Source organism: Nannospalax galili, unplaced genomic scaffold (genome assembly GCF_000622305.1).
Source record: "Nannospalax galili isolate Female #2095 unplaced genomic scaffold, S.galili_v1.0 scaffold1014, whole genome shotgun sequence".
NCBI classification, from domain to species: Eukaryota; Metazoa; Chordata; class Mammalia; order Rodentia; family Spalacidae; genus Nannospalax; species Nannospalax galili.
The window spans coordinates 1,744,388-1,771,827 of NW_008335824.1; the positions used below are offsets into that span (position 1 = coordinate 1,744,388).

Genomic DNA, 27,440 nt, shown 5'->3' on the forward strand with positions numbered 1-27,440 from the left:
AAATAACCCAAAGGATCGCTGTTCCCTTGGAAAAAAACATTTGGGATTTGGGTGAAAGAAGGAAAGAAAAACGAAACAAAAGATGAAACACAGCCAGCTTTCCAGCTGCTGAGGTAGCAAACACAGGCTGGGGGCCCAACCAAAGGAGAGTCCCACTGCTGGGAACAAAGAGAGATCCATGCTGCCCGTGTCCCACTGTGGCACTGCCACTACCTTTGAAAGAATTTCCACACAAAAGGAAAAGGGGCCCATGGCTCCTCCATGTGTTACAAGACTCAGGGGCTGTCTTCCAGATTCCATTAGCTTAGTCAAAGCCAAGGCTTGAAGATCATTGCAAATGCCTAGACAGCTGACATGTTTGGTCAGTGTTCTAGGGCTGGGCCAGGCCCAGAACAGGACCCAGAGACATCCCATTTTTAACCCATTGTGCATACATGCCAAATCAGCATACCATGAGTTTGTCCTTTAAGTTACCTGAGGATCCTCTTCCTGTTTTTCCTCAATGAAATTATGAAATCACATTGGTAAAAACAAGCACTACATGGCTGAGTTGTTAGAATAGAAAACACTAATTAGCTTTATGTTAAAATGTCACCTGTTAAGAGTAATTAAATTAAAGATGATACTAAAATATTATATAATATAAATCCATCTGTCTAGAAACAGTGAATCAATTTGAAAATATGTTAATTAACTTGAAAGCCTCTTAATGATTTATTCTTAAATGACAACCTTTCCAATTTGTCTTTAATTGTTTTTGGCAAGGGAAATTTTATCCAGCTAGAGATTTTCCTGATGTAGGATTAAAGAAATTGGTTCTTTTTTTTCCTAGTAGATTTATAACAGACTTTTATGATCCATTTTGGGGGGAGGTGAACAAATGACGTCTAGGACTTACATATTAGGTGATTGAACTGGGTCATGAAATATATTGTTTCTACTTTCCTGAGGCATATGGAGTCACTAAGCATTAATTTAAAATAAAAGCTAATTCCTCTTTGTAGTCTTTTCTAAGAGCAGATGCATTGCCTTAGTAGCCACTAGAAAATGAAAAGTTAGGACAAATACTCATGTCTCCACATCTTGACAAGTAGTATTTTATCCACTTATTTTCTGGCTATTCTGAAGGTTTGATTTTTACCAGTGAATGTTCTCACCAAAACTTCCACCTTTTAGTCTCTGAACTCCTCACACGGCTTGGCAATAAATAGCACAATGTGTTCATTGGGAGAATTTCAGATTTTCAGACTATTTTTAGAATATTTAATGATAAGGTTTCCCAAAATCTATGAGCAGTTAGTTTCAAATATACAATATGCAAACATGTAATCATGTCTTCCTTTCTTCCTTCAGCATCTCATAATCACAATAGCTAAAGCACTAGTACTTCACACATGTGACACCCTGCTCTAAGTACTCAGCAATGCTGTGATACACACACTCCATTTCACAAATAAAGAACTTCAGTTTGGATTGGTTAGATATCTTGTAGTGGGCAAACAGGATTCAAACCCAGGCAGTCTGACTCCAGAGCTTTTAACTACTCAGCAATCTGCCTACCTGTTGATGAAAGATAGAGAGACAAAATACAATACACTTTTTATTGTATATCAACTAGTGCCTATCTGTAAGTATGTTTTTTATAATATGAACTTACTCTGGACAAATGACTTTTTACCTAATCTTGAAACCATATGTTAACCTTATCTTAACTTGTCTATAAATGTAGACGAATTCACTGAGCCTTGAGCTCCTCTGGTAACCTAAAGCATGTAGCCTTCATTCCTCATGATCTTTCCTTGCTCTTGACCAAGAATAACATATGAATGTCTGCATGGATATTTTGCACATGAATAAAGCCTGGCAAACAGTGCAGATAGTCATTGGAAGCAACAAAGATATGAAGATTATCTCATTTGTGTTGTAAACAGTAAATGGGATTAAATTGATAAAGCATTTCTGGCTGTGTGTGTCCTAGGTTAGTATGGCTCAGAAAGGACATAATCCTCTAATAAGACGGTTCCATTCTAACTCTCTCATTTCATGTTGGATATAATGTTTCAATAAAAGAATGAGTCCTTTGTTCAAGAGCACCATTCCAAGAATATTCTGAAGGAACAGGTCCTCAGGACAGTTTGGGTTTCCTTTTGGCTAAAATGGATGGGAAGAGTCAGGCTGTCTTTAGTCAAGCATGGCTGTAATATGGCATCAAATAGTAACTATCACACCTATCTTTGAAGGTTCTTCTATAACATACTTTGTAATCCATGGAGCATGTACATTCTCTGCACCTCATCTCTATGTAAAAACATAGATCATATATCCATGTTGGTATCTCCTATGAAAAGTTGAAAGCCAAGTTCTCTTTCCTTCCCACCCTTCCTCCTTTTCTCCCTCCCTTGACCTCTCCATATATGTGTTGCATTATATATTATATATTATTTGTGCCATATATAATATAGAGGGTTATAGTTTCATGTTATATGTGTGCATATATACATAATAGCTCTGGACTTTTGGCTGAAAGTTCTCTGAGTATCCAGTAGTTATTGAACCTCCCAAAGGGCTCAGGCTCCTTTCAGGCTGCAGGAGAAGAGCTCTTGCTTCCTTCATCTCCTGCCTACTTCTCCTGGATTCTTTTCTGCTCAGCCTCCTCTGACTTAGAAAAACATTTAGTCTTGGGGTCCCCACATGCCCAGCTCATGCACACAAACTATAAATTCTCTCTGGGTATCTGGACTATTCCTCATACCTCCACCTCTTTCAAAAAAAATTTTATTATTATTCTTTATGTGTATTGTGTGTGCTTGTCTGTATGTGCACCACATGCATGCAGGTGCCTGCAGAGGCCAAAAGAAGGTGTCAGATCTCCTAAAACTGGAGTTACAGGTAGTTGTGGGATGTCAATGTGGGTTCTGGGAACTGAACCTCGGTCCTCTGCTAGAGTGTCGATTGCTCTTGACTGCTGAACCATCTCTCCAGCCCCTCCACCGCTTCTTGAATGCAGTAACCAACTGCAGGCAGTCCAGCACCTTCAGCAAAGGGCAAGAAACCATGTTCTTTCTTGCCTTTGTCTCCCATTTGAGTCAAGCCAGGGAAGAAAGGACAGTGGGGTCACTTCTAGTTATTAAAAGAAGCTAAGTTCCTTCACCTTGTCTCTCATCAAATCATACCCCCTTCCTAACAACACCTTTCCTTCACTCCTTTAGGAGAATGAAAAGTTGCTTCTAATCATTCACATTTCTTGGCTGGGCTATAAACCAAATATAAGCAGATGTCAGACAGAAACCAAGAAAAAAGCTATTTTTAATGATGCATGTGTGCAAGGGGTTCCCACGAAATATGAGCTATGTAGAAAGGTCAGATTATTGATGTTTCAGAAAGAGACTGGGGACTGGGGAAGCTTGCTGGGGAAGGGGTGGAGATGTGAGTTTTGGGAGGGTGAGGGAAGATATGTCTGGTGAATAAGGTTTGTCTTATACAATAAAATGTCTCTCTAGCAATGGAAGTGTTCTCAGAGGAGCCATCACAGAATGAGAATTAGTCTTGTGGATTAGGTGTCAGACTCCAGATTCTTCCTCTTTCTTCTTTGGTTGGTAAGATTCCTAGGAAATAGAGTTTGACACCTAGATTCCTTTGGGAGGATCTGTCTTTAGTCAGATAAGGACCTCAGAAAAAGCCTCTACCTGCATCCAATCCCCAAATGTGCTCAGTTGAAAATAATCAGCATTCCAAGGCACATTTGGGGGAGCTTCTTCTGAATTCCTTTATTTCTTATAAAATTCTTTTTCCATTGATTTTGTTTTATAACAGCTTATTTTAATATATAATGTAATGGCTTTCACTGTGATAGTATATGATATGATAATACATGTATATAAGGTACTTTGATCATATTAATCCCCTCTATGACCATTTCTTGTGCTTTCTTCCCTCCTCTTTTTCTCTTATTACATGCCTAATAGCCTGCTGGTTGCCTTCATGCACTCCTCTACCCATCTAAATTCTGCACATGATAGAATACATGGTACTTGATTTCTGACTCTGGTTTCTTTTATATAGCAAGATGATCTCCAGATCCATATTTTCCCATAAATGGCATAAATTTATTCTTTTTTGTGGCTGAGCAAAATGCCATTGTTAACATGTACATTTACTTTATTCATTCATCAGTTGACAGACATCTAGACTGATTTCATAACTTGATGATGGTGAACAGTTCCATGATAAATATGGATAGGTTGGTATCATATCTGCAGTAAACTTTGATTTTTTTTCACTTAGATGCCTAAAAGTGAAACAACCAGATTGTATGGAAGCTCTATTTCTAAAATATTTGTGGAACCTCCACACTGATTTCCATGTGATGTCACTAGTTTACAGTTCAACCAGCCATGTCTAAGGGATCCTTTTTCCCTACATCCTCGCCAACATTCATTGTTTTTTGTTTTCTTGATGACAGTAATTCTGATTGGGGTGAAATGGAATCTCAGAGTAGTTTAGGTTTTCATTTTCCTGGTGTTTAAGATGTTAATAGTTGAATAGTTTTTCGTGTATTTATTGACCATTTATATTTCTTCATTTGGAAGAGATCTGTTATATTCATTTTCTCAATTACTTTAAAATTTTTTATTTTTATTTTATGTATGTGTATGTATTGCCTGCATATATGTAAATGCATCCATGTGGCACAATGCCTTGGAGGTCAGAAGAGGGTTTTGGATTCCCTGGAACTGGAGTTACAGACAGTTGTTAGCTACCATGTGAGTGTTGGGATTTGAACCCAGGTCTTCTGTAGGAACAGCCAGTGTTCTTCATGACTGCGCCATCTCTCCAGCTCTCATTTTCTTATTTAGTAATATAATAACCAGTAGATTTTAGTGTTCAATATTTTTAGTCTCTTGTACATTCTAGATCTTAATTCCCTGTTAGATAAATAACAGGCAATTTTTTCTCCCATTTTTAAGGATGTCTCATCACTGTTTATTGCTTCTTTTTCTGTGCAGAAACCTTTTAATTTGATGCAATCCCATTGAAAAATTATTTTCTGAACTATTAGAGTACTATTCAGAAAGTCATTGTCTATGCCTAGGTCTTGAAGTATTTCCCCTATGTTTCTTCTGATAATTTCAAAGTTTCAGATCTTTTTAAGATATTTTATTTATTATTATTTTTATGTGTATGAGTATATTGCTTGCATGTATGTGAGTGCACCCATGTCGTGCAATGCCGTGGAGGTCACAGGAGGGTGTCGAATTTCCCTGGAGCTGGAGTTAAGGGTGGTTTATAGCCTCCGTGTGGGTGCTGGGAATTAAACCCAGGTCCTCTGCAAGAGCAGGGTTCTTAACTGCTGAGCTATCTCTCCAGCCCCAAAGTTTCAGGTCTTAAATTACAATCTTTGATCCATTTTGAGTTGATTTTCATACAAGTTAAGAGGCAAGGGTCTAGTTTCATTTTTCTGTATGTAGTGCCCAGTTTTCACTTGATAAAGAAGCTGTCTTTTCTTCCAGTGTATATTTTTGGCATCTTTGTCATAAATCAGATAAAGCTGTGTGGGGGAATATTTCTACGCCTTCTGTGCTGTTCCATTGGTCTGTGTCTGATTTGGTATCATATTTTTTTTTCTGTTACTTTGGTTTTGAAAGATAATTTACAGTAAAAAATTATGACGCTTCCAGCAATTCTCTTTTTGTTCAGTATTGCTGGGTGGTGAGGCATGACCCTGTGGGCTCTGGCCATGCAGTCCCTGTCCTAGCTCATATTCACACACAGCTGATCTTGTTCCTCTTCCTAGGGGCCTGGCTGCATGTTCCAGATGGAAACTTCCTCTATTTATCACCACCCACACTTCACACCATGTAAACCTAGGTGCCTGGGCATGCATCCATGTTACAACTAGTTTCTTAGACGTGACCGATACTCAAGGAGGTCTTCTGTTTAGCTAGTAGGGAGTGAATGTAAGGAACTATGAAGCAGAGAAGAAAGATAAAGATGCGGACTCCACAGAACAAGCAGGTTTATTAAGGCAGAGCATGAACCTGAGAGGGCACTGCAGTGTGGGATCAGAGAGAGGCCACCTCTCTCACAGACTCGGGGTTTTTATATTTTTCTCCCTTCTGGGACAAGGAAGGGGCTTATTGTCAAGGTTGCATCATATGGGGGCTTCTGCAGTTGCAGGACGAGTCATGTGACGTCATGGAGGGCAGATGAAGGGTGGACTATAGTCACGTGAGACACTGGGTCCAGGAAAGCTACCAGGAGGAGGCAACCATGCAGGAAGCACTCAGTGCCTAATATTTATCCGTCATTCCTGACTCTAAAGGAATATAAATGGGTGTGGGGGCATTGTCATCATGTCTGACCACTATCTGCCAGGCCAGGGGTTGGAGGTTGTTGCAAAGAGGGTAATTGGTCATGCATATCTAGTAAGAGAATGGTCTTTACATGGTCCAAAGTGAAAGCCTGAGAAATTGCTGTGACACAATTAATCAAGAATTTCTGGAATAAAGGGCTGGAGAGATGGCACAGTGGTCAAGAGCACTGGTTGCTCTTGTTGAAGCCCTGGGTTCAGTTCCCAGAACCCACACGGCGGCTAACAATCAGCTATAACTCCAGTTCCTGGGGCTCTGACACCATCTTCTGGCCTCTGAGCATTGCATGACACAAGTGTACTTACAAACATGAAGGTAAAACACCCATATACATAAAATGAAAATAAATAATTTCTGGAGTAGGCTCAAAAATATGGCAAAAAGGTAAGTTAGCAGGGCAATTACCGGGCTGGTGGGAGCAGGGAGGGGGGGAGGGAAGCAGGTGAGAGAAAATCACTTGCAAAGTGTCCTCTCCCAGTAAGGATGCTCATTCTTCAAGATTTTTTATTCCCTCTCTGATCACACCTGGCCTATTGCTGAAAAATCAGCAATTTTCTCCTAAAAAAAGCAAAAACTCTCTTTTCCATGGCCAGAAAATCTAAGCCTCACCTGTTTGAAAGTAGCATGGCAGCCAGAGTCTATTTGATCTTGAACCACCTTAAGCTGGAGTGCCAGGTCCTCTGAGGAGTCTCTAAGGGCTCTGGAGAATTTCTGAAATTTGTAGCTCCCATTCATAGGAATGGAACTAAAGGAAGTAGTTGAGAGAGAGAGAGAGAGAGAGAGAGAGAGAGAGAGAGAGCCTTGGTTTGTGTACAAATGTTTTAAAGGGCCAGAGTAAAGAGCCAGTTTGTGTCCACTGATTTGGTGCAGACCCAACAGGAAGTTAAATTAGGATCAGGGGTAAAGGGGAAGAAGCCAAGGTGTTAATGAGAGGGAGCATAGACAGGTTTTGGTCGCTTGCCTGGAGAGGGATGAGCTGACCAAGTAAAGAGAGGCTGTGGAAGATCATTGACTTTAAGGCATGGATGAGGTGCCCCAGAGTACATAGCCCCAAGCAGAGGAAGAAGGAAATCTAGATAGGAGTAAAGTTTGGAAGGTGCCACTGAACCAAGCTTCCTCTACTAATGAAAAGGAGTCACCAGAGGGAGAAAGGGGACTTAGGGAGGGATACCAAGTAATGTCTATATTGGGATTGAAGAAGGTTGCTCCTGTTTATATAGGAGGCCACATTCCAGAAGGGGAGGAGAGAAAAACTAAAAATGAGTGAATTATAGTTACAGAGTTAAAAGTGCAGAAAACTGGGGGAGTTTGTTTGGGGGTTATTATGGCACCTCCGACTCTTATCATGCTGACAGTTGAGGTCTGCAGAAGACAGCCAAAAAATTCCATTGAGAGATAGACTCTAGACTAAGTGCCAACCTGTCCCTACCACAGTGGAGACAGGAACCAGGTGGGCTTTGGAATCTTGACAGGCTAATTTTATCTCAGTTAGCCTAAGGTCACATAGCAGAGACAGAAGTTGAGATTTAACTCTGAGGTGTCTCTCTTTTTCCTTCTCTGCTTCTTTCTTTGGTTGTTAAAGACCTTGAAGGCCAGGATCAGCAGCTCTTATTGTGGAGTTTGGGGACTGAGTTTAAGTTTTTGCAGTTTTTTTTTTTCTGGCTGCGAGGGGATAATTAGCTAATGAACTGAATTGGGAGGAACAATTAGCCCTCTGAGGTATTGGGATCCAGACTGGCAAATTTAGTAATAGCCTCCCAAGCAGGGTACCTGGGCAACTTATCCCCATTAGGAGATCAGTCTCAATTAGCAAAGTTTCAGATCACTGAACTCACAGAAAATAACAAGGAACTTATGGATTACCAGCAAAAGTCAGCCAAACAAAATTAATGAGACGTGTTGGGTAATACAATAAAATTTCAGCAGCTAGGAGAGAGAAAATACAAGTTTTGAAATATTCGAAAGGGTCTAATGAAGCAGTCATACTTTCCCAGATTTGTTCACCATCAACAGTTGGTGCTTCGACTGTTGCTGCCACAAGTACTTGGCTTTGTAACTGGATATTTTTTTTAAATATACAATGAAACATTATGAAATGAATCAAGGCCCAGTAAATGATTTTTAAACTTTTGTCAATCATGTTCAGATTCATTATATGAAACACCTGCAACACAGAAGTGAGTAACATTAAAATGACATTGTAATCTATGATACCATGTCAAATTCTGTACTTGTTCCCCATCCACAAAACAAAGTCCTTTAATTGTTGAATCGCTCCAAAATTTCCCATTTGAAATGTTTGATGTAAAACAGCAGAGATGGCTTTTGCAGCCATGATACTAAAACAGTTCCTACAATAATTATGGTATATAAACCTTTCGCTGTGATATTTAAGACTTTGAATATCCTCCTGATAAAATAAAGGTTTAATACATAAGAGTAATATTTAGGTAAATATTTTTCTTTATATTGAAAATCTCCATTTCAGTTGTGAACATAACTTTTGAGTAATCCTAATTTCCAGATAGACTGAGTATTGGAGATTCCCCATGCTAAAATTCTACTTTTATCATTCAGCTGTTGTCTTCTTCCCTGTCACCAAGTCAGGGGGCCAGCCCAGCTCAGGAGAGAAATTTGGAGGATGCTCTGAGATAAACATGTTTGGGTCAAATGTGGGAGGGGCAGTTCCAACTCCAGAGCCAGCTTCCCAGTGAGCTCAAACAGCACATGACATTTTTCAAGTAAGAATCTGCCAAGAGAAGTGGAGGGCAAGAGGAAGAAGAAGGAAAGCTGGGACACAGAGAACCCCAGAGGTCATCTGCTGTTTCTGTCTATGAAATTTTCAAGATCTGATAGAACATTTGGATCAAATGTGACAAATTCAGGGCACTGTTTATCATTATCTAATTTATATAGTTGTCACAGAAAGGTTGACAGGTTATAGAGACAAGGCAAGGAGGTATTGTTAGAGATCTTAGAGAATTGTGAGCCCATGCTGTGAGATAAAAGTGCCAGGACAAGATGATGGAGGCTGGGATTTGAGTCAGAGCATCCTCTGAGAGAGGCCAGAAGCTGGAATCTCAGGCCATCCACTGAGGCTATTCCTCAAAGTGGGGCTCTGAGAGATCTGTCCAAAAGAAGATAGACCCAGAGTAGGAAATATATGGACTGCTCATCTTAACGTGAACCAAGGCAGACAAGGAGTGCATACCCTGCAGTTGGACTGAGGATGGCCAGTGTTGGATTGAATAGACTGGCACAGCAGTGATGACCCTTGTTCTGGAGGTCAGATAAACAGAAAGTTGGAGAGGAAGGATCAGTGATAGGGAAAATGAGGAGAGGATATTGACAGCAGGTTTCCAGGACTAGTCAATAAGGAGCTTAATACAAGAACCTGCCTCGCCTACATATCAATAAGGCAGTGAGAGCTGAAGCTCTGGGTCATTTTCCAGCCATCATTCAGGCAAAGTAGGCACAAGGGATGGTCCAAGTCCTGGATGTTAGAAGGGGAAATGGTGGGAAAGGGGGAGAGAAAGAGAAAGAGAGAAAGATATCAGCTAAGGGCCCCGTTGAGAACACTCTCCCAGGTTTTGGCATAATCTTTAAGGAAATATGAAGTGGGGAAGACAGACAAGCCAACCTCTACAGAACAAGGCAAACAGTAAAACTGAAGGGTACCTCCTTGCAGCCTGGGATCCAGAGGAGTAACCACCTCTCTCACAGACTCAGGGTTTTTATATTCTTCTCCCTTCATGGATGGGGAAGTCATGAAAAGGAACTGGATTTCAGTGTTTCTAGGATTTCCCAGGAGTTCCTCCTTCTGATTCTTCCTACAACCCCAACATCAGCCGCTTTATGTTCTATTGCTTTATAGCAGTTGTATCAGTTAGCATCAGTAACGAGAAAGTTGTCAGAGGGGGGCAACCATATGAGGAGCACTCAGGACCTAACATTTCTCCATCAGTGGAGGCCTTTGGATATTGTAGACAAAGAAGTGAAGGGCCTTCTACCAGAAGGATTGTACTCTAAGATCATTTTTAATGTGCTTCCCTGCCATGGCACTAGTAAGCAAGCTAGGACATGCAGGGCCCTTTCTTTAGCATCTGCTTTCTGTGCAGATCACAGAGCTCCCATCTTAAACTGTATTCTTGAGGAGTGCCTAAATGAGTGTGTCCTCTGAAGTGTGCTGGGACTTTCCTTTACTCTTCTGCTTAAAGCCCTGCAAGGAACATTCCACTGCCCTCCCTACTATTTTACCACCCAATGTTAAGATCCGTTGTTTCTTGGTGGGTTGTTTTTTTATTTTTATTTTGTTTTTTGATATAAGATTTCATTGTGTAGCTCTGGCTGACCTGGAATTCACTATGTAGACCAGATTGGTCTTGAACTCACAGAGAACCACCTGAGTGCTAGTTTGTGCCACAACACCCAGCCCAATCTATTGCTTCTTTTAAAATGGGGCATGGTGGTGCATGCCTTTAATACCAGCACTTGGGAGGCAGAGGCAGGCAGATCTCTGTGAGTTCAAGGCCAGCCTAGTCTACATAGCCAGCCTGGGACTATGGAGAGATCCTGTCTCACTCCTGTGCTTTCCACATTCCCCACATCCCACTGGTCCAGCACTTGATGCTTGTTTCAGAACTGTAAAGACCCCATAAACTGCTGGATGTCTCTAGTCCGCTATCTTCTCACCTTCTTAGGCAATTCTTCAATGAAGGCATAATTGTTTTTCTTAGTCTTTTGTGTAATACCACCTGTGCCCCTTTAGGAGCATAATTTCTCTTCCTTCCCCTAATCCTGTCTATATCTCATTCCCCTATGGAGATCTTGGCTCAGATTCTCCTCCTACACAGACTTTTTGTGACACTTTCAACCCACATCCATCTCCTTTTCACCTTGCATTTACTTAGTTACTGTGCCATGATTTCTTTGAAGCTTTAAATATTAGCTTAACATTATCTCTGTTCTACAATCTGGCACTCTAATATTTTGCTCACTAATTATATGATGAATATATTATTTCTCCAGTCATAGTATAAATCTCTGTGATCAGAGGCTTCTCTTGAACTCCCTTATTTCTTCTTCTTATCAAGGTCAAGGGTCACATAGCATGTGACAGTGCACCATTAGTGGATAATTAAAGTTCTTACAGTGTTCTGTTCCACTGATCCCAAAATCCATTTTCCAAAGAGCACTCTAGTCAATGAAACATAAACCAATTAGAGCTGGTGTTCAAGACAAATGGACCAACCATCCCCATTCACAGTTCCCCTAAGCCACACTTATAAAGAAACAGCCTAAATGAGCAAACTGTTATGGATCATGTGACTACTCTGACCAGGCTTCATCTTTCTGTATGCACTCTGCCACCTCTAGCTGTGGCCATTACCACCATCACAGCCATGCTCCTTTCATAGTATTAGGGCCTATACACAAAACCTATTATGGAAGAAATCCTGAATTCTCTATCCCCATGACTTTCACTTGCTTTCTACATGTTCATTCAATTGTTAAGATTTTGCAGTGATTTTTAGATTCCAAATGAATTTGACAACTGCTTCTAAGAAGATAGCTTTATCTTAAATACCAAGGAGGCCAGAGTAGAATAAACCATAGTCTTTGCTTCCAGAATCCCAGTCTGCTGTGAGCTAAATCACAGAAAAATGTACTCTATTAGATGAATTGTTACCGCAAGGCATTTCATTCTTCTAGCCAGAAGAAAGCCCAGCCAAGTCTGACTTGATAAATTTAGCCAGGAGCACCATATCCATTTTATTAGCATGGTTTATAGGAGATTAAGTGCTAAGACGCAAGGCCACTAATGGAATAAGAACTCAGAAAAAGAGATGCATGTGGGCTGGATTCAGTGAGTAAGGCATGATGGAGGAGGTGGCATTTCATCTAAAGTGTGGGAGTAAATTGGAAGGAGGATGGGGAGGAACAGAAATAACACTTGAATCAAGCCCATGTGTTCAAGAACAATGAGAATGTCCTTGCTGAAGCTGGTGGAGATATTCTGCTGGCAAAGTCAAAGGTTAGATAGCCAGGGTGTTTTATATGGTTCATGTCTTCTCTGATTAGTTGGGAAGGCTTTAATACTGAACTTTATAATAAGAAAGGAAACCTGAAGCAGGAGGAAATGAAAATACGCTTTGTGAAACAACTGCTAAGGATCTAATTACTACTCTGGAAACTCAATCATAGTCAAATTTCAGAATACTTTAAAGAAGGAATATATTAGCCTCACCAATACCTATAAAAAGTGTAGCAAATTGCCTTATCAATATATAAAACATTCAAATTGTTGAAGAGATCTATCACTGCATCCAAGAAAGCAATTCAAGGCAAGGGGATGGATTAAGAAGTTTGACCTGAAATATCAATTACAGGTAAATTGCTTTCTTTACTCTCAGATGCTATAAGATGATAGAACTTGTGAAAAGGAACTGGATTTCATAGTGTTTCTAGAATTTCCCAACAGTTTTTCCCCCTTCTGTCTCCTCCTACAACCTCAACATCAGCCACTTGATGTTCCATTTCTTTATAGCTGTTGTACCAGTTAGCATTCATTACCTTGAAAACAGCAAATCTGCTGTTCCTCTTGTTCTGACTCCAGCAACAGCCAAATTTCCCCCATGTTCTTCCTCCAGATGTCCCACTAAGGGTCACTAGAACCTTCCTGTTTGGTGTTCAGATTCACTAAGGGACTGATTTATCTCATCCTAGCTATTGATAAAAACTTTTTCCTCTAATTTCCATTGAGATAGAGTAAAGACTTTAAAAGAACTTTACTAAACTTCTAGAGAAATAATGAATAAAGAATAATAAAGCGTAGAGAAATAATGCAATGTAGTCTACACCAGAACTTCTTAAATCATAGAGCTAGTGACCCATGTGAGGTCTCACAACTGAATGTGGAGGCAGCAAAAAAAAACTGGCAATAGTAAAAGGTTTCAGAATGTGTGATGGCCAAAAGTTAGTTCAAAAATCAAATGAACCATTATCTGAGGTGTTTGTGGCAGTGCTGGTCTGTAATGTTCACTGCATTCTTGATCTGAACATACAATATGCACACTTTGCACATGCATGCTGTGCACCATGCAATACCAGTGAATGTTGCCCAAAACATCTCATTTAGATTCAAGACTAGCGTATTTCATGCATTGCAGTGTTTTACTGTGCATACAGAGTTTTCTGCTCTTATAGAAACATAGTGGTGTAATGACAAAAATAAGGCTTTTTATATCTTTCATTATTCCTCAATATGTATCAGGTCCATACATCCTTTGATTACATTAGGATATTTTATTTGTTTTTGCTGCTTGAGTTCCTGAATTGAATTGCATTGAAAAAAAATTAAATGAATTTTGACTTGAGATCAGGGCAAAGTTTTCAACCATTTCTGAAATGGCCCTAAACATACTGCCATTTTTGTACTATGTGTTTAACATTTTCAACATTGACAATTATAAAATAAAATACTGATCAATTCTTAAAATAAAATTTGAAGATGTTGACCATTCTGAAATACTAAATATTGAACCAAGATTTATTATTTTTGTAAAAATAAAAATGCACATCACTATCATTGGTATGTAAATTGGAATTTGTCTTTAATAAATGGTAAAATCATATGCATACTAAATAATTGTTTTAAAATAAACTTCTTTATGATTTATTATCACTAAATAGTTGATATGTATACTACTTAATATATGGCCCAAGTTGCATAAACATTTCTTGGGCAAAAAGATTGCAGGTGGGAGAGGTTTAAGAAGTCCTGTTCTAGACAATGGATTCCTGACTTGAAGTTCTGGGCGCAGTCAGGCAGAGCCCTGCCTTGCTTTGTTACTTCCTTTTTTGTCCCAGAAGTCTAACACAAGCCCCTTTGCAGTCCTTAACCATTTATTCTTGTCCTTTTTGAAATCCCTCTCTCTAGCCATCTTTCTTTGCAAGAAGGGACTGATGGAAGGCTCGGGCTCAGCCTTTGCTAAGCTTCAGTGTTGGTAGGTATTGGCAACATTGTTTTAACAGGGCAGTGTGCTACTACAGATGCATCATGAAGAATTTTGTTCACACAGACACAAAATGCCCATTTCTTGGGGCAGCTCTGCTCTAGAACAACTTCATATCAATCATATGAAAAAATACAGTCTTTCTTCTGCTTAACTTTGTCAAGAACAAATGTCAGAAAAAGTGGTTCAGGGGCAAAGGTAAGTGAATGTCTTCTCGTGCTGGGTGCCCTGTGTCTACTTTACCAGCAGCCCCACAAATGCAGTGCATCCTCTTTCTCTTGTTTGATATTCAAACACTCAGCTACCATTGATTATGCTCCTAGAATGTTCCAAGCATTGTGGGGAAATGGCATCATTCCTCTCCCCAAAGAACCCTGTCTCTAGTAGAGATAGACGGGCATGAACACAATGTACGTTCCATTATATTAGGAAGTAGCTTGGGATGAGCAAAGAACATAGACTATCCACAAAAACAGAACTAAATCAAAACCCCCAGGTCTCATAGACAAAACCACATTGAAGATCATAGGCCCACAAGCTTGTAGCTATGACTATCTCTTGAGCCTTTTTGCTTATCATCTTTATGTTGTGGATAATAGTATCTATTTCAAGAGGGAGTTGTAAGGGTTGAATAAGAAAATGCATAACGCCAGGCATATGATGATATGTATGAGACACAGGAGTAGCCAGCTCTTCCTACAGCAGGGCTTCTCAAGCTTTCATCTCATCCATTTGCTAGAGAATCTTTTTTTAAATGAAAATTGGGTTCAGTAAATGGATGGGGTGTTGGGCCTGGATTTCTAACAAGTCCTCACGTGATATCCATAACCTTCCTTAGGGGACTGCACTTTCATTGACAAGGACTTAGATACTGTTTTGTTTCAGGTTTTATTTTTGAGGAACTGACACTGGAGATGAATCTTTAAAAACAAGTAGCTGCCATCCTAGCCTTTAGACTATGGAACAAAGGACAGTTCTGGAAGATGAAAGGAAGTATAGGGCCTAGCAGGACTACAGCAAGCATAGGGTATAAGGAACCTGGCAGGTGGCCTTAAGAAGAGGAGCAGAGAATTAGAAATACAAAACATACAGCTTTCTATGACTTGACAACTCATTACTTACTCCATAGATAGTGGGGGAACCACGCAGATATTTTACAATGTGGAAGATTTGATCAGTTATGAGATCTGGAAATTATCCTGGAAATGACAGGAGGATGAGTTGGGTGGGAAAAGACAGCATCAGGAGGGTATTGTAACGTACTTGGTGAGACATGAGTGCGAGTCGATGTGGCAATGACAGTATGGCCCAAGAGACACTGATACCCATGGGAGATATCAAAGACAAAGAACTGACAAAATGCGGCCATTTATTAGATATTGATAAGGATCCAGCCAAGTTTGTTCTTTAGGTGACTATGGTGATGATTACATCATTTTCCAAGTAATTCAGAAAAAAGAATAATAATTCAGGAGGAAAAGTTTATGGAAAAGAAAATGAGCAGAGTTAGGAATGTGTTTAGAGAATGGTTTAGGTGCTGTGTTTCTTTGTGTACTTGGTGTCATGGAAATAAGTTCTGTCATTCAAGGAGAAGAGCAAAAAGAGGAAACAAGAAAAGATATGAAAAGCAATATGAGCAGTGAGCAGAGGAGAGCAGCCCACAAAAGGATCTAGGCAAATTCTTAGAAAAAGAGAACTATAATCAGGGAGGAATCGCACCCCTAAAACCCAGAAGATGAGAGTTTCTAGAAGAAATCAATAGCTGTATCAACTGCAGCTAAGAAGACAAGTAGATGAGGACTAAAACGTTTGGCAAAATTTGTGAAAGCATTTCAGTGGAGGGGCATAGAAGAAAGCCAGATGACGGTGAGTGGAAAAGAAAGGAACATACAGAGACGGAAACTGTCAGGGCCAAATATTCTCTCTAGCAGCCTTACTATATCGATAAAATTTAATAACCGGTAGCCAAAAATAGTTCCAAGGTTGAGGGTTCACTTAATTGATTAATTCTCTTACTATTCTTTCATTGTCTTGAGCATAGTTATGGCTGCTAGGAAGGAGTAAGCAAAGAGGAAACACTTAAAAATAGGTCAAGGATATGAATAATAAACAATACCCAGGAGAAGCAGTATGAACTATTAGAGAGCTGGGCTCTTGCACAGATGAGTCCCTATGTGTACAGATGAGTATCACACACTTGGTAACTCAAGTTTATTCTTCAGTGAGGAAGACAGGCTCTTTGGCTGAGGCATCTAGAGACTAAACTATGCAATGAATCCTGACTGTCTTCTCACATTTTGTTTGAAATTGTCCATAAACCTTGCTGATGTTTCCTTAAAAAAAGGAGCATGTGTTTTATAAATAGAGCATCCTCTCATATTACTGATCTTTAGAATTCCAGACAGCAAAGCTGGCCTTCTTCCTTCTGCACTCCATTCATCCTTATTTCCAGTCGCAAGAAAAGACACAGATAGGAAGATGGATTGTCTGTGCATGTACATATGTTGCACTTTTTAGGGGTGATGACATCTGCAGTACCATCAAAGAAATCTTGCAAGGTTGCATAATGAAAAATTGGAAAGCTGTTCCTTTTATTCATGCAGACGTCCAAGATTAATGCATACTTTTAAACTCTTCAGCTCAAATAGTATTTTTTGTGGAAAACAAAATTATCAAATATATTTTACCTAGATAATCATGAGTCCTCAGTTTCCTACTTGAGTTTACAGCTGAATCTCACTGAAGTTAATGGTCCTTGTTGACTAGCAGAGCAAAGGCCACGGACTTTCATTCAGCCTTCAGGATTCAGAAAATCTCTGCTGAATTCTGAGGGTATAGACATAAACTGGACACTTCATAAATCTTTATTTTCTCAGAACTGTAAAGAAAAATAAGGTGTGGGATAGAAACAATTAAGCACATAAAATGTCCAATTTCTACTTTGAGTTAGCTCAACTGGTATAAAATATTACTTTAAATTTCTAAATGAATTAAAAGCTCTGTAATACCCAATTCTCATCTTGGTCCATTTCATATTTTATTACTTCAATTATCTCTTGTGATAACCTTATAATTTCTCAATGTTTCCCAGAATCCTTAAATACTAAATTAGGGACTTTTTTGGCTCAATGTTTTATACCAATCATTTTTTTTAATTTTTGCGATTTTCATACAAGTAGTTTGATGGTATTTAGATCCCATCCCCTATCCATAGATCCTTTTATTGCCCCCTGCCTAGTTTAATGTACTTTCTTATATTACATTATACAGCCTATAGAGTCTGATTTGTGTTCCCAAATATCCTTCACTATGGGTCCATCCACTGGGCCACCAAGAGTTCTATCCCTTAAAACACTGTTTTCCCCCCTCAGCAGCCATGAATTGCAAAAAGTCCTTAGGTTAGACTGGGATTTCTTACCCATTTTGCCATTTCTGTGCCGGGATTTTGTCTGGTTTCAGCTTGCATAAGACTTGTGTATGTTGTTACCATGTGAAGGGTTCATGTGAGTAACTGACTAGCTGTCTGGAAGACTCTCTTTCCTTGTGGTCATCAACACCCTTCGGCTCTTACAACCTTTCTGCCTCCTCCTTGGCAATGATTCCTGAGCCTCTGGAAGCAGAGGTTTGAAGTAGGTGCCCTATTCAGGGATAAGCACTCTGTGGCTTCTTGTTCTTTGCACATTGGCCAGTTGTGAGTTTCTTTGTTAATCTCCATCTGCTGCATAAGGAAACTTCCCTGGTGAGAACTGAGAGATTCATTTATCCTCCTCCCTGAAGGCTAGCTCTCATATATCAGAGGATATTATACAAGCTGCCAAAGGAGAAAACCAATCAATGGTCCTACCCAGCTGTAAAGTCTAAATAAACAATGATGACTGACCCAGCAAAGTATCGATATTGGTACAGCAGTAGCACTTTTATCTGGGGGGTAGTCAACAAATCTTTAATTGGAATTAAGGCTCTCTCAATGGGAGGTACTATAAATATAGCCAAATACACATGGCTGGAGAATTCATAGCCAAATCATGTGTGGTACTGTAAATAGATCCTAGAGAAAAACCTACTTTTGTCCCAACCCTAAACCAATGTAATTTCTCACTTTATTCTTAATATGCACCCACATATTTACAGACAAGTGTACCTTTCACCCCTCATCAAAGAAGCTTATTTTTGCAACAGATGGAAATAATTACAGAGTTACAGAACTGGTCAACATAGAGACTGTGTCTCTGAGATGCTTAACCCTAAGTGACACCTCTTCAATGAAACCTCTACATATAGGATAAAGTAAGTTCTTTTAAAGATACAAAGTATCCAATTCTATTGAGTCTCCAGAACTTTCCTGACATACCATAAAGCTGATCAGTGACCAAGGGAAAAGGTAAAGAGCCTTGTGGTCTAGGAAACAGAATATAAATGTGGCTGTGCAGTGTTTTTGCCACCAGATCAAATTCTGGGATACTCTCAGCATTTTGAAACATCAGGAATATATTGCAATGCTGAGATCAAACCTGGGACCTCACCCCTGCTAGGCAAGCATTCTCTCTGACAGTGAGTTAGTCCCACATTCCCTGCATGTACATACTTCCAGAGGCAAGCAAGAGAAACCAGTTCAAAATGGCTTAAAAGAAAGGCAGATAAATTGTTCCAGATAACTCACAGTCAATCAAGGGGCTTGGATTTGTGCAAAGCCAGAATATAGGGTTCTATCCCCTCAGAATGTGGTCTTTCTTCCTTCATCACTTGTGCTGCCCTATCTGCATCCACTTTCTTCTCAAATCATCTTTCTTTCTTGATGGGGAAGTGCCACACTTACCTCCTATCCTTCCAACACCCAAACCCACACGAAAAAAGGGAGCTTCCAACAAAATATCTTGGATTCGTTGCCTCTACATGCCTTGGCTTTTGCAAAATCCTCAGCACCACACATAAAAACAATAGATACTTCAAGGAAACCCTTTGTCCTATGCATATAGGAAAACAAGCAAAGGCCAGACAAATAAAACTGACAGATGTCAATACTGCTTTCAAATATGCTGTAAGCTGTCCCGAAATGCGAAGTAGACCCCTTGCATGAACCTTCAGGAAAGCAGATTTCAGCTCACCTTTCCACAGAAACATAAGCATTTGAAATTGGTTGTCTTACATATGGCAAATACAGGTATAGAGCAGACTGGCAGCTGTGCTGGCAAGGAATTCCTGCATTAGGCAGAGCTTAGCTGACATGACTCATAAGGTCATTTTTGACTCTAAAATTCTATTATCCTTGTTAATTCCCCCAATTCAATTTGCAGTACAGGATAAACAAACCAACCTAATTTGATCTGGAACCTCTGCAGGCTATCACAGGTCATTTAATCTAAAACAGATGGCCCTAGCCATTCCTGTGTTTTCCAAAGTCATCTAACAGACCTTGTCTCTACAAAGACTCCATGTTACTAGTTTCACTGGTGGATTTTTCCAGCCTCTTTCTTATTCCACAATTGCCTTTGGTTCCCCTTTAGGTTGGGATGGAGTGAATGTAAAAGAGTTTTCTTCTTTCTGGATTTCTCCTCTTAAATCGAATGGATGGTGAGTCCAGAGTCTATTACATGACTTAAGTCTTTACTTCATGGTGTGGATTTTTCTTTGCAAGTTTGGGTCTATGAGAAATGTGATACCAGGTTACAGATAATCACAGCTCTAGAAAAGTCTATTAAAGCAAAATTTTGAGATGAATAGTCAGATTTTAAATTTTGATATTAATATAATTTCTAAATAAATTTGATACTGCAACTTTCTTAGAATTGGGGTACTAAAACCTCTTGGGTTTTACTCATTAGGAAATGTATACATGGACCCTTTTGTAAAAGTAAAATCTGCCTTGTTGAGTTAAAAATATATTTATTCTATTTTTTCAAAAAGAAAGAAATATACACATGAGCCAGCAAGATGGCTCAGCAAGCAAAGTTCCTGCCACCAAGTTTGACAACCTGAGTTTGATTCCTGAATCCACATAATAGGAGAGAACCAACTCCCCAAAGTTGTCCTTTGACCTTCACTCACATGTCATAGTACACACATCCATACACACACATGAAATTAAAATGTACTAAAATTTCTTTAAATTTTATTATTTTTATTTTTTGTGTATGAGTGTATTGCCTGCATGTATGTGAGTACACCCATGTTGTACAATGCTGCAGAGGTCAGAAGAGGGCTTCAGATTCCCCTGGAACTGGAGTTAAGGATGGTTCTATAGCTGCCCTGTGGGTGCTGGGAATTGAACCCAGGTCCTCTGCAAGAGCAGTCAGTGCTCTTTACCGCTGAGCCATCTCTCCAGCCTGTAATTTAAATTTTTAAAATGAAATGTACATGTGTGTTAAGGTTATCTATTTTTAAAATATGCTTAAATATGCTAAACTAAAATGTATTCTTTCACAGCAGGAGCAGCCCTGGTGATGCACATGTTCTGCTTAAACTGTGTCTGCCATGCTGCAGAATCCAGCCTTAAATGTTTGCTTTTTTTGCCAGTGTGTGTCCATCGTTAATAACTAGCATTATTTCCTGTCTTTTTCAGTGAATGTTGTGTCAATGTTACAAGAATTTTGGGAAAGCAAGCAGCAGCAGAGGGCCGCATTCCCCAGCAGCGAAGGTGTGGTGGTCTATGAGTCACTCCCTTCTTCTGGGCCTCCCTTTGTGAGCTATGTGACTCTCCCAGGAGGGAGTTGCTTTGGCAACTTTCAGGTAAGAGCAAACATCCCTTTGTCAGGGAAAGTTAACTACATATATTAAAACAGAATAAAACCTCTCATCAATGGTAAGTTCTCTTGGACCTCATGAGCAAAGTTAAATCATATACCTACACTGGAAAAATCAGTCAAATGTCCCAATTTTTAAAAAATGGAAGAGGATTATATTAGGATGTACTCTGATACTTCTTTACAGACAAAAATGTTATAGCACAGCATATGATTTCCAAGAGAGCTGCTGCCGGGCTGGAGAGATGGTTCAGAGGTTAATAGCATTGGCTGCTCTTGTAGAGGATCTGTGCTCAGTTCCCAGCACCCACAAGATGACTAACAACCATCCTTAACTCCAGTTCTGGGAAATCAAATACCCTCTTCTGGCCTCTGCAGGCATTGCATGCATAGGTGCACTTACATGCATGTAGGCAAAACATTTATACACATAAAAATAAAAGAGAGATTTAAAGAAAAGGTAACTGTTGTCTTTTCCTTCAAAAAAAATTATGGAATAGAATTTACAGAACTGGAAAATGGTGGCGAAGTCCCTCATCAAAGCCTCCCCATCAGTTGAAAGTCTGATTTTGTTGTAATGAACTATTAATCAATTTAATCAAGTTTACTATTCATCAAATCAGAGGGTTGAGAGCTGGGATCAAGTACCTATGCTTAGCCCAGGTTCTGCCTGTCTACCTGTACCTCCCTGAAAAGCCTATTTAATCTCCCAATTTCCCCAGTTTTGAGATGGGAAATAGTCACAAGATTAGCAGAAAGTCATATAAAGTACATTTGTAAACTGTTTAGCATGATATAGCTGCTAGATTGTAGGTTTTCCACATATCGTTATTATAATAATTGCAAATGCTCTTCCAGTCTGTTACATATTTTTCTAGTTTTGGTTTGTATTTTTCAATATTTAGCCCTGGCTGGCCTAGAAATCACTAAGTACATGAGGCTGGCCTCAGACTCACAGACATCTACTTGCTTCTGCCTCCTGAGTGCTTGGATTAAAAGTATACACCACAATGCCTGACTCATTTTTTTCTGTTTATGTATAAATGTAGTGCGCTGGTTTTGTAACTTGACTCAAACTAGAGTCACCTGAGATGAGGGAACCTCAACTGAAGAATTTCCAGATCACAGACTGGCCTGTGGCCATCCATATCCATGGGGCATTTTCTTAATTGCTATTTGATATAAGAGGACCCTGCTCAATGTGGGCAGCACCATCCCTGGACAGGTGGGTCTGGGCTACATCAGAAAGGTAGATGAGCAGAAACTTGGGAGCAAGGGCCCCATAAACATTTTCCTCCATGGCTCCTGCCTCTCCTTCTGCTTGAGTTCTTGCCCTAATGTCCCTCAGTGATGGACTGTGATTGGGAAATGTAAGTCGAATAAACTGTTTCTTCTCCAATCTGCTTTTGGTGAGTGTTATCATAGCAACAGAAAAGTGACTAGACCAAGTAGACACATTTCTAATTGTCCACCTGTGTAAAACATTTGCCTTCATTACTTTCAACAACCAGCTAACCAGTGAGTCACTAGGAGATATCGAGCAGTGGTCTATGCCCTGAGGAAATCAGTGTACAGAAAATGTATAGTAATTACGGAATTGCTATTAAGAGTCACTATAAGCCCAAGGAAAGGAGCTTCTGAGATTAGCAGTCTTCTTTATAAGTAATTCTTTAGTTTGATAAACCAACCCTTGCTTTTCAGTAATAGGCAATGATTCTTTACTTCTAGCATGTGGAAATTCATACATGGTCAAGTTTCTTTTTGAACTTTGTAAGAAGTTCAGAGTCAAATTTTCAGATCATATCTTTGTTATATAAGAATATGGAAGTTGCCGGGTGTGGTGGCTCACGCCTTTAATGCCAGCACTCGGGAGGCAAAGGCAGGCAGATCTCTGTGAGTTCAAGTCCAGCTTGGTCTGCATAGTGAGTTCCAGGACAGCTGGGGCTACAGGGAGACCCTGTCTCAAAAAGACCAAAAAAGAAAAAAAAAAAAAAGAATATGGAAGTCATCTTTTTTTTAAGCCAACATCATACCTGTTGTTATGTACATTTCTACCTCTATTGTCCCTTTGAATTTATTATCACACTCTCTTTCGTCCTGTTGGCAGATATAATCTGCTTTATGTCACCTCAATTTCTTTAGGTAGTGAGAGAAGGGTATAATATTTTAGAGCTTTTAAAACTTTTTATAATTAAATTTATTTGTGTGTGTGTGTGTGTGTGTGTGTGTGTGCAGACATTTTCATGCTTGTGCCATGGCACATGTGTGGAGGTCAGAGGACAACTTGAGGGAGTTAGTTCTCCTTCCACCTTGTGGCTCCTGGAGCTCAAACTCAGGATTCCAGGCTTGGTGGCAAGAGCCTTTACTGGCTGGGCCATCTCACCAACCCAAGAAGGGTATTAAAAAAAAAAAAAAAAAAACAGACTCACAAACCCATGCTGCATAAAAGTGAGGGATTCTTGGGGAATGTAAGCTAAGACCTGCAGTTGAGGGTATTTTAGCCACGTGGGAAAGAAAATGAGGTTCTCGGTATAAGGAACAGTGTATACAAAGGCATGTAGCAAGAACAAACCACAAGCACTTTCAAGATTGTTAGAATGTGTCAGTCTATGTGGCAAGGACTCATGGGAGAGGAAAATTAGGCACTCCTCTGCAAAAGTAGTCAGTGCTCTTAACTGCTGAGCCATCTCTCCAGTTCCTAAAAAATTTCTTTAATGAAAACATGAACTACTTTCTGCCTAATAAGAAACTATAATATCTTTGCAATTCTTCTATAAGATTATCTCAAAAGAGTTTTTAAAGGAACGTTAGTGGTTGCCTGTTACTGTAATATTGAAGACTAAATATTGTGCTATAGCAATAGACTCTTCAACAGGCCCCACTTTCCCTCCCAACTGCATCTCCTGGAATCCCTCTTCTGACAGCTGGAGCTTCAGTCTCACTTCCCGTTCACACCTTTACTTCTAGCCATCTCCATACTCACACTGTGACCCACTGGTCAGTGCCCTTACCATCCCCTCTCCTTGTACAAACCCTAACTATCTTCCAGTACTCCACACAATGTTCTTCATGAATAGTATATGAATCTTCCTGCTGGAAATAATCTACCTCTTCAGATTTCCCAAAGCAATTAATTGTTTTTCTACTGGTGCCTGATGGTTTTTTAAAAATTCTTTTTAAAATGTATTTTTATTAATTTAGAATTTCGTACAGTATATTTTGAACATATTCACCCTCTACTCCTCCCCCTAACTTCTCCCAGATCCACCCCCCCACGCTCCCAATTTTGTGTTCTCTTGTGTATACTTAATGTTTTCTACCTTATGCAAAGGAAACTTATGTGCATGGTCTGTCTCTGTAATAAAATATAAATTCCTCAGGGATGGGCCATATCCTTAGGACCTTCATGACTTCAAGCATTGCTCTTTTTTTTTCACATAGTAACAGCCTTATAAATTTTGTTGAATCAATACTCAAATGAATGAATAACAAATCCCAAGAATAAATTAACATCTGTTATTCTTGTACATAATCAATAGTTTGCAAGGATTTTCTACTTAATTCTTCAAGATAGGGGCTAGAAAGGCTCAGTAACATGGAGATGAACTGCTATTATCTTGTTCATAGTTATGGCTAAAGTATTGAAAGTGGGTGAATGTGGAAGAATTGATTTAGGACCTTCCCATTGTCTCTGGATTTCATTTGTGCATAACTTTCCTCCCACTCAACTCTCATGACCATGAATAACCAGCGATGACTGTACTTACACCCAGGCATGCATTACATTTGTTAATAGTTAATAAATGCACTCATTTTAATCTATCTAAATATAATGCATTTGGCAGATCAATAAATAGATCTAGAGGACATAAGTCTAAGAATTCTAGTGCTCTTGTTTTTATTGGCGTTACCCTGAGAATTATGAAATTCCCTATCGTCACATAAATTTTGACCCCAAATAATAGGACTTCCCTTAGGTAGCATACCCATCCTCCTTGTGGCCCTAAAAAATAAAACAAAAAAACAAAATGAAAACAAAAACTCCTTAGTAGGGAGGCCTCAGGGTGACTTCTCTTGATCGTTCCAGGGTCTCCTTTTCCTTGTGTTTAAATCATCGTATTTTAAGGTTCTCAGGAGAATTGTTAACATCCTTGCTTTGAAAGAATCAGAATTTCCTGAATCAAATATGTTTTGAAAATGTGTTTTGGTGGTTGGTTGCCAAATCTAACCACTTAACCCATTTGTTCCTACAAAATACAATTAGAGAAAGCGAAACCAGGAAAGAAAAAAGAAAGAAAATTTCTCTAGAGGTAATTAATATCTTATACATTTTTTCTATCAGTTCAGAAAGCATCCTAAATGCTATTTTCACCATATAACATCTCGTGTTTCTGCCAGCAGTTGGTCTATAAGAGCCTAGGTGTTCATTCCTAAACGCCTTTCACATAATCAAATGTCACCCTTGTGCACTGCAAATCATCTCACGATGGATTATTAATGCCAAGACCATGTGTTGAAGCATGGAGAAACCATTATGCCAGAGGTAGCCTTCTTGCTGAGCCATGGACGTCACCTCCAATGGTGCCAAGTAATTGAAAATACTCGAAGTGGAGTATAGGACTGGGTCTCAGGACTAAGCCCTCTGGTAATAGCAGTTTTGTGAGAGCTGTAAGATATTATTTTCATTGATTCTTCAGAAAAGTGGTATTCAGACTGAACTTTAGGTTTCTGACTAATGAAAGGAAAGCTGTCCTGAGGCTTTGATGGAACAAGCTAACACTGGCTTTTATGTTAAACACCTCTTGCTGGGGTAAATGGGAAGCTTGTGTCCATGAAGACTAATTAAAGAATTTAAGCTATATTTGACAGCCCCTCCACACTCAAATCCCACATAGATGGATGAAGGGGATGAGGGGCGGCGGGGGGGGGGAGAAATAGCCTTGCCTTTATTATCAGGCCTTTGTAGCCTTTAGATCAGGCCTTTATAAATTACTATAGCATAGAATAAGAGAAATGAAAATACTACTTTATTTTGGAATATTTAAACAACAAATAAAATAATCTACTGATATAAAAGTTGTTTATTTGAATTTGTTTTTTTCCCCCAGAAGTTATACTGGAACATATCAACACTTTCTGTCAAAGAAACCATCTTCTAATATTACAGGCATTAAGTAGAAGCTCATGCATTTTGAGCATATTTTTTTTATTCATTTATTTTTTGGTCTAGGCAGCTAATCTTTCCCTGGCCACATAGCACAACCATGAAAACGTTCAGTAATTTCCATGTTTCACAGTAAGAGCAACATCAGGGCTACCCAATCGTCACAGGCTCCCTCTGTTTCTAAATCAAAAAGAAAAAATTAAGTATCTTATTTTATATTGAGCTTTTAAAATTCTGGGACTGAATCTTTGTTTTTAAACCTTTGATATGGGCTTTCATATAGAACTAGTTAGGGCAACTTCAAGTCAAGAATTTCATTCTTCTAACTGGAGAGATGACTCAGTGGTTAAGACTGCATACTGCTCTTGAAGTAGACCTGAGTTCAATTCCCAGAACCTACATCAGACAGCTTACAACTTCCTGTAACTGTAGCTCTGGGGGAAATTCGACATCTCCGGCCTTGGTGAGCACCAGCACTCCAATGCACATACCTCTGCACAAACATACATATATACATTATTAAAAATAAATCTTAAAAAAGAGTTCCATTCTTATTTTGAGTAAAAGCAAATTTTCCCTTAGGTATAGCACTGTATCATGTAATTATTTGCATATATGAATTATGTTTAAATAAAATGTATACACTGGGTAAAACATTGATGTGATCACAATGTATTTGAAATATAGGACACTTAATTCATTAGGCTATCATAATTTTTTTTCTTAAGTATTTGGGTGCTATTACTAAAACTTTTTCACAGAAAATAAGCATAGGTGTGCAACAGTGAAGTGTAATTCTTAGACTAGTTGTGTTGTGCCAGGTACAATGTGAGGTTGAGACATTCAGTCTCTCCACTGGCAGGCAGTCTATTACGGGCTCTCCCAACACATTTTTTTTAACTTTAAAGAGAATTTATTGAGAATTTCATACATGCGTATAAGGTGTTTTGATCAAATCCATGCCCACTCCCTCCCCTTCAATTCCTCCCATATCTCCCCATCACTTTTCTCTGACAACTTCATGTACTCTTTCTTTCTTTTCTTTTTTTTCTTTTTCTTTCTTTCTTTCTTTCTTTCTTTCTTTTTTTTTTTTTTTTTAACACATTTGGTGTTATGCAAAGGGCTGTGCAGTAGGGTGCCTGAGAGAGAA

At 39.2% G+C, this 27,440-nt stretch overlaps 1 protein-coding gene across 2 annotated transcripts in view; it reads left to right on the top strand.

Moving 5' to 3' along the window:
- The window catches only part of Lix1 (limb and CNS expressed 1), a 60,403-nt gene that overhangs the window by 7,311 nt on the left and 25,652 nt on the right, over positions 1-27,440 (top strand). Inside the window, exons 1-2 of one of the 2 annotated variants that reach the window (XM_008830540.1) lie at positions 19,891-19,957; positions 20,946-21,112. In XM_008830540.1, coding sequence (XP_008828762.1) covers positions 19,951-19,957; positions 20,946-21,112 — 174 coding nt within the window. In that variant the 5' untranslated portion in view covers positions 19,891-19,950. Of the gene's footprint in view, positions 1-19,890; positions 19,958-20,945; positions 21,113-27,440 lie in introns of those variants that run through there. The other variant, XM_008830539.1, reaches the window with a different exon arrangement.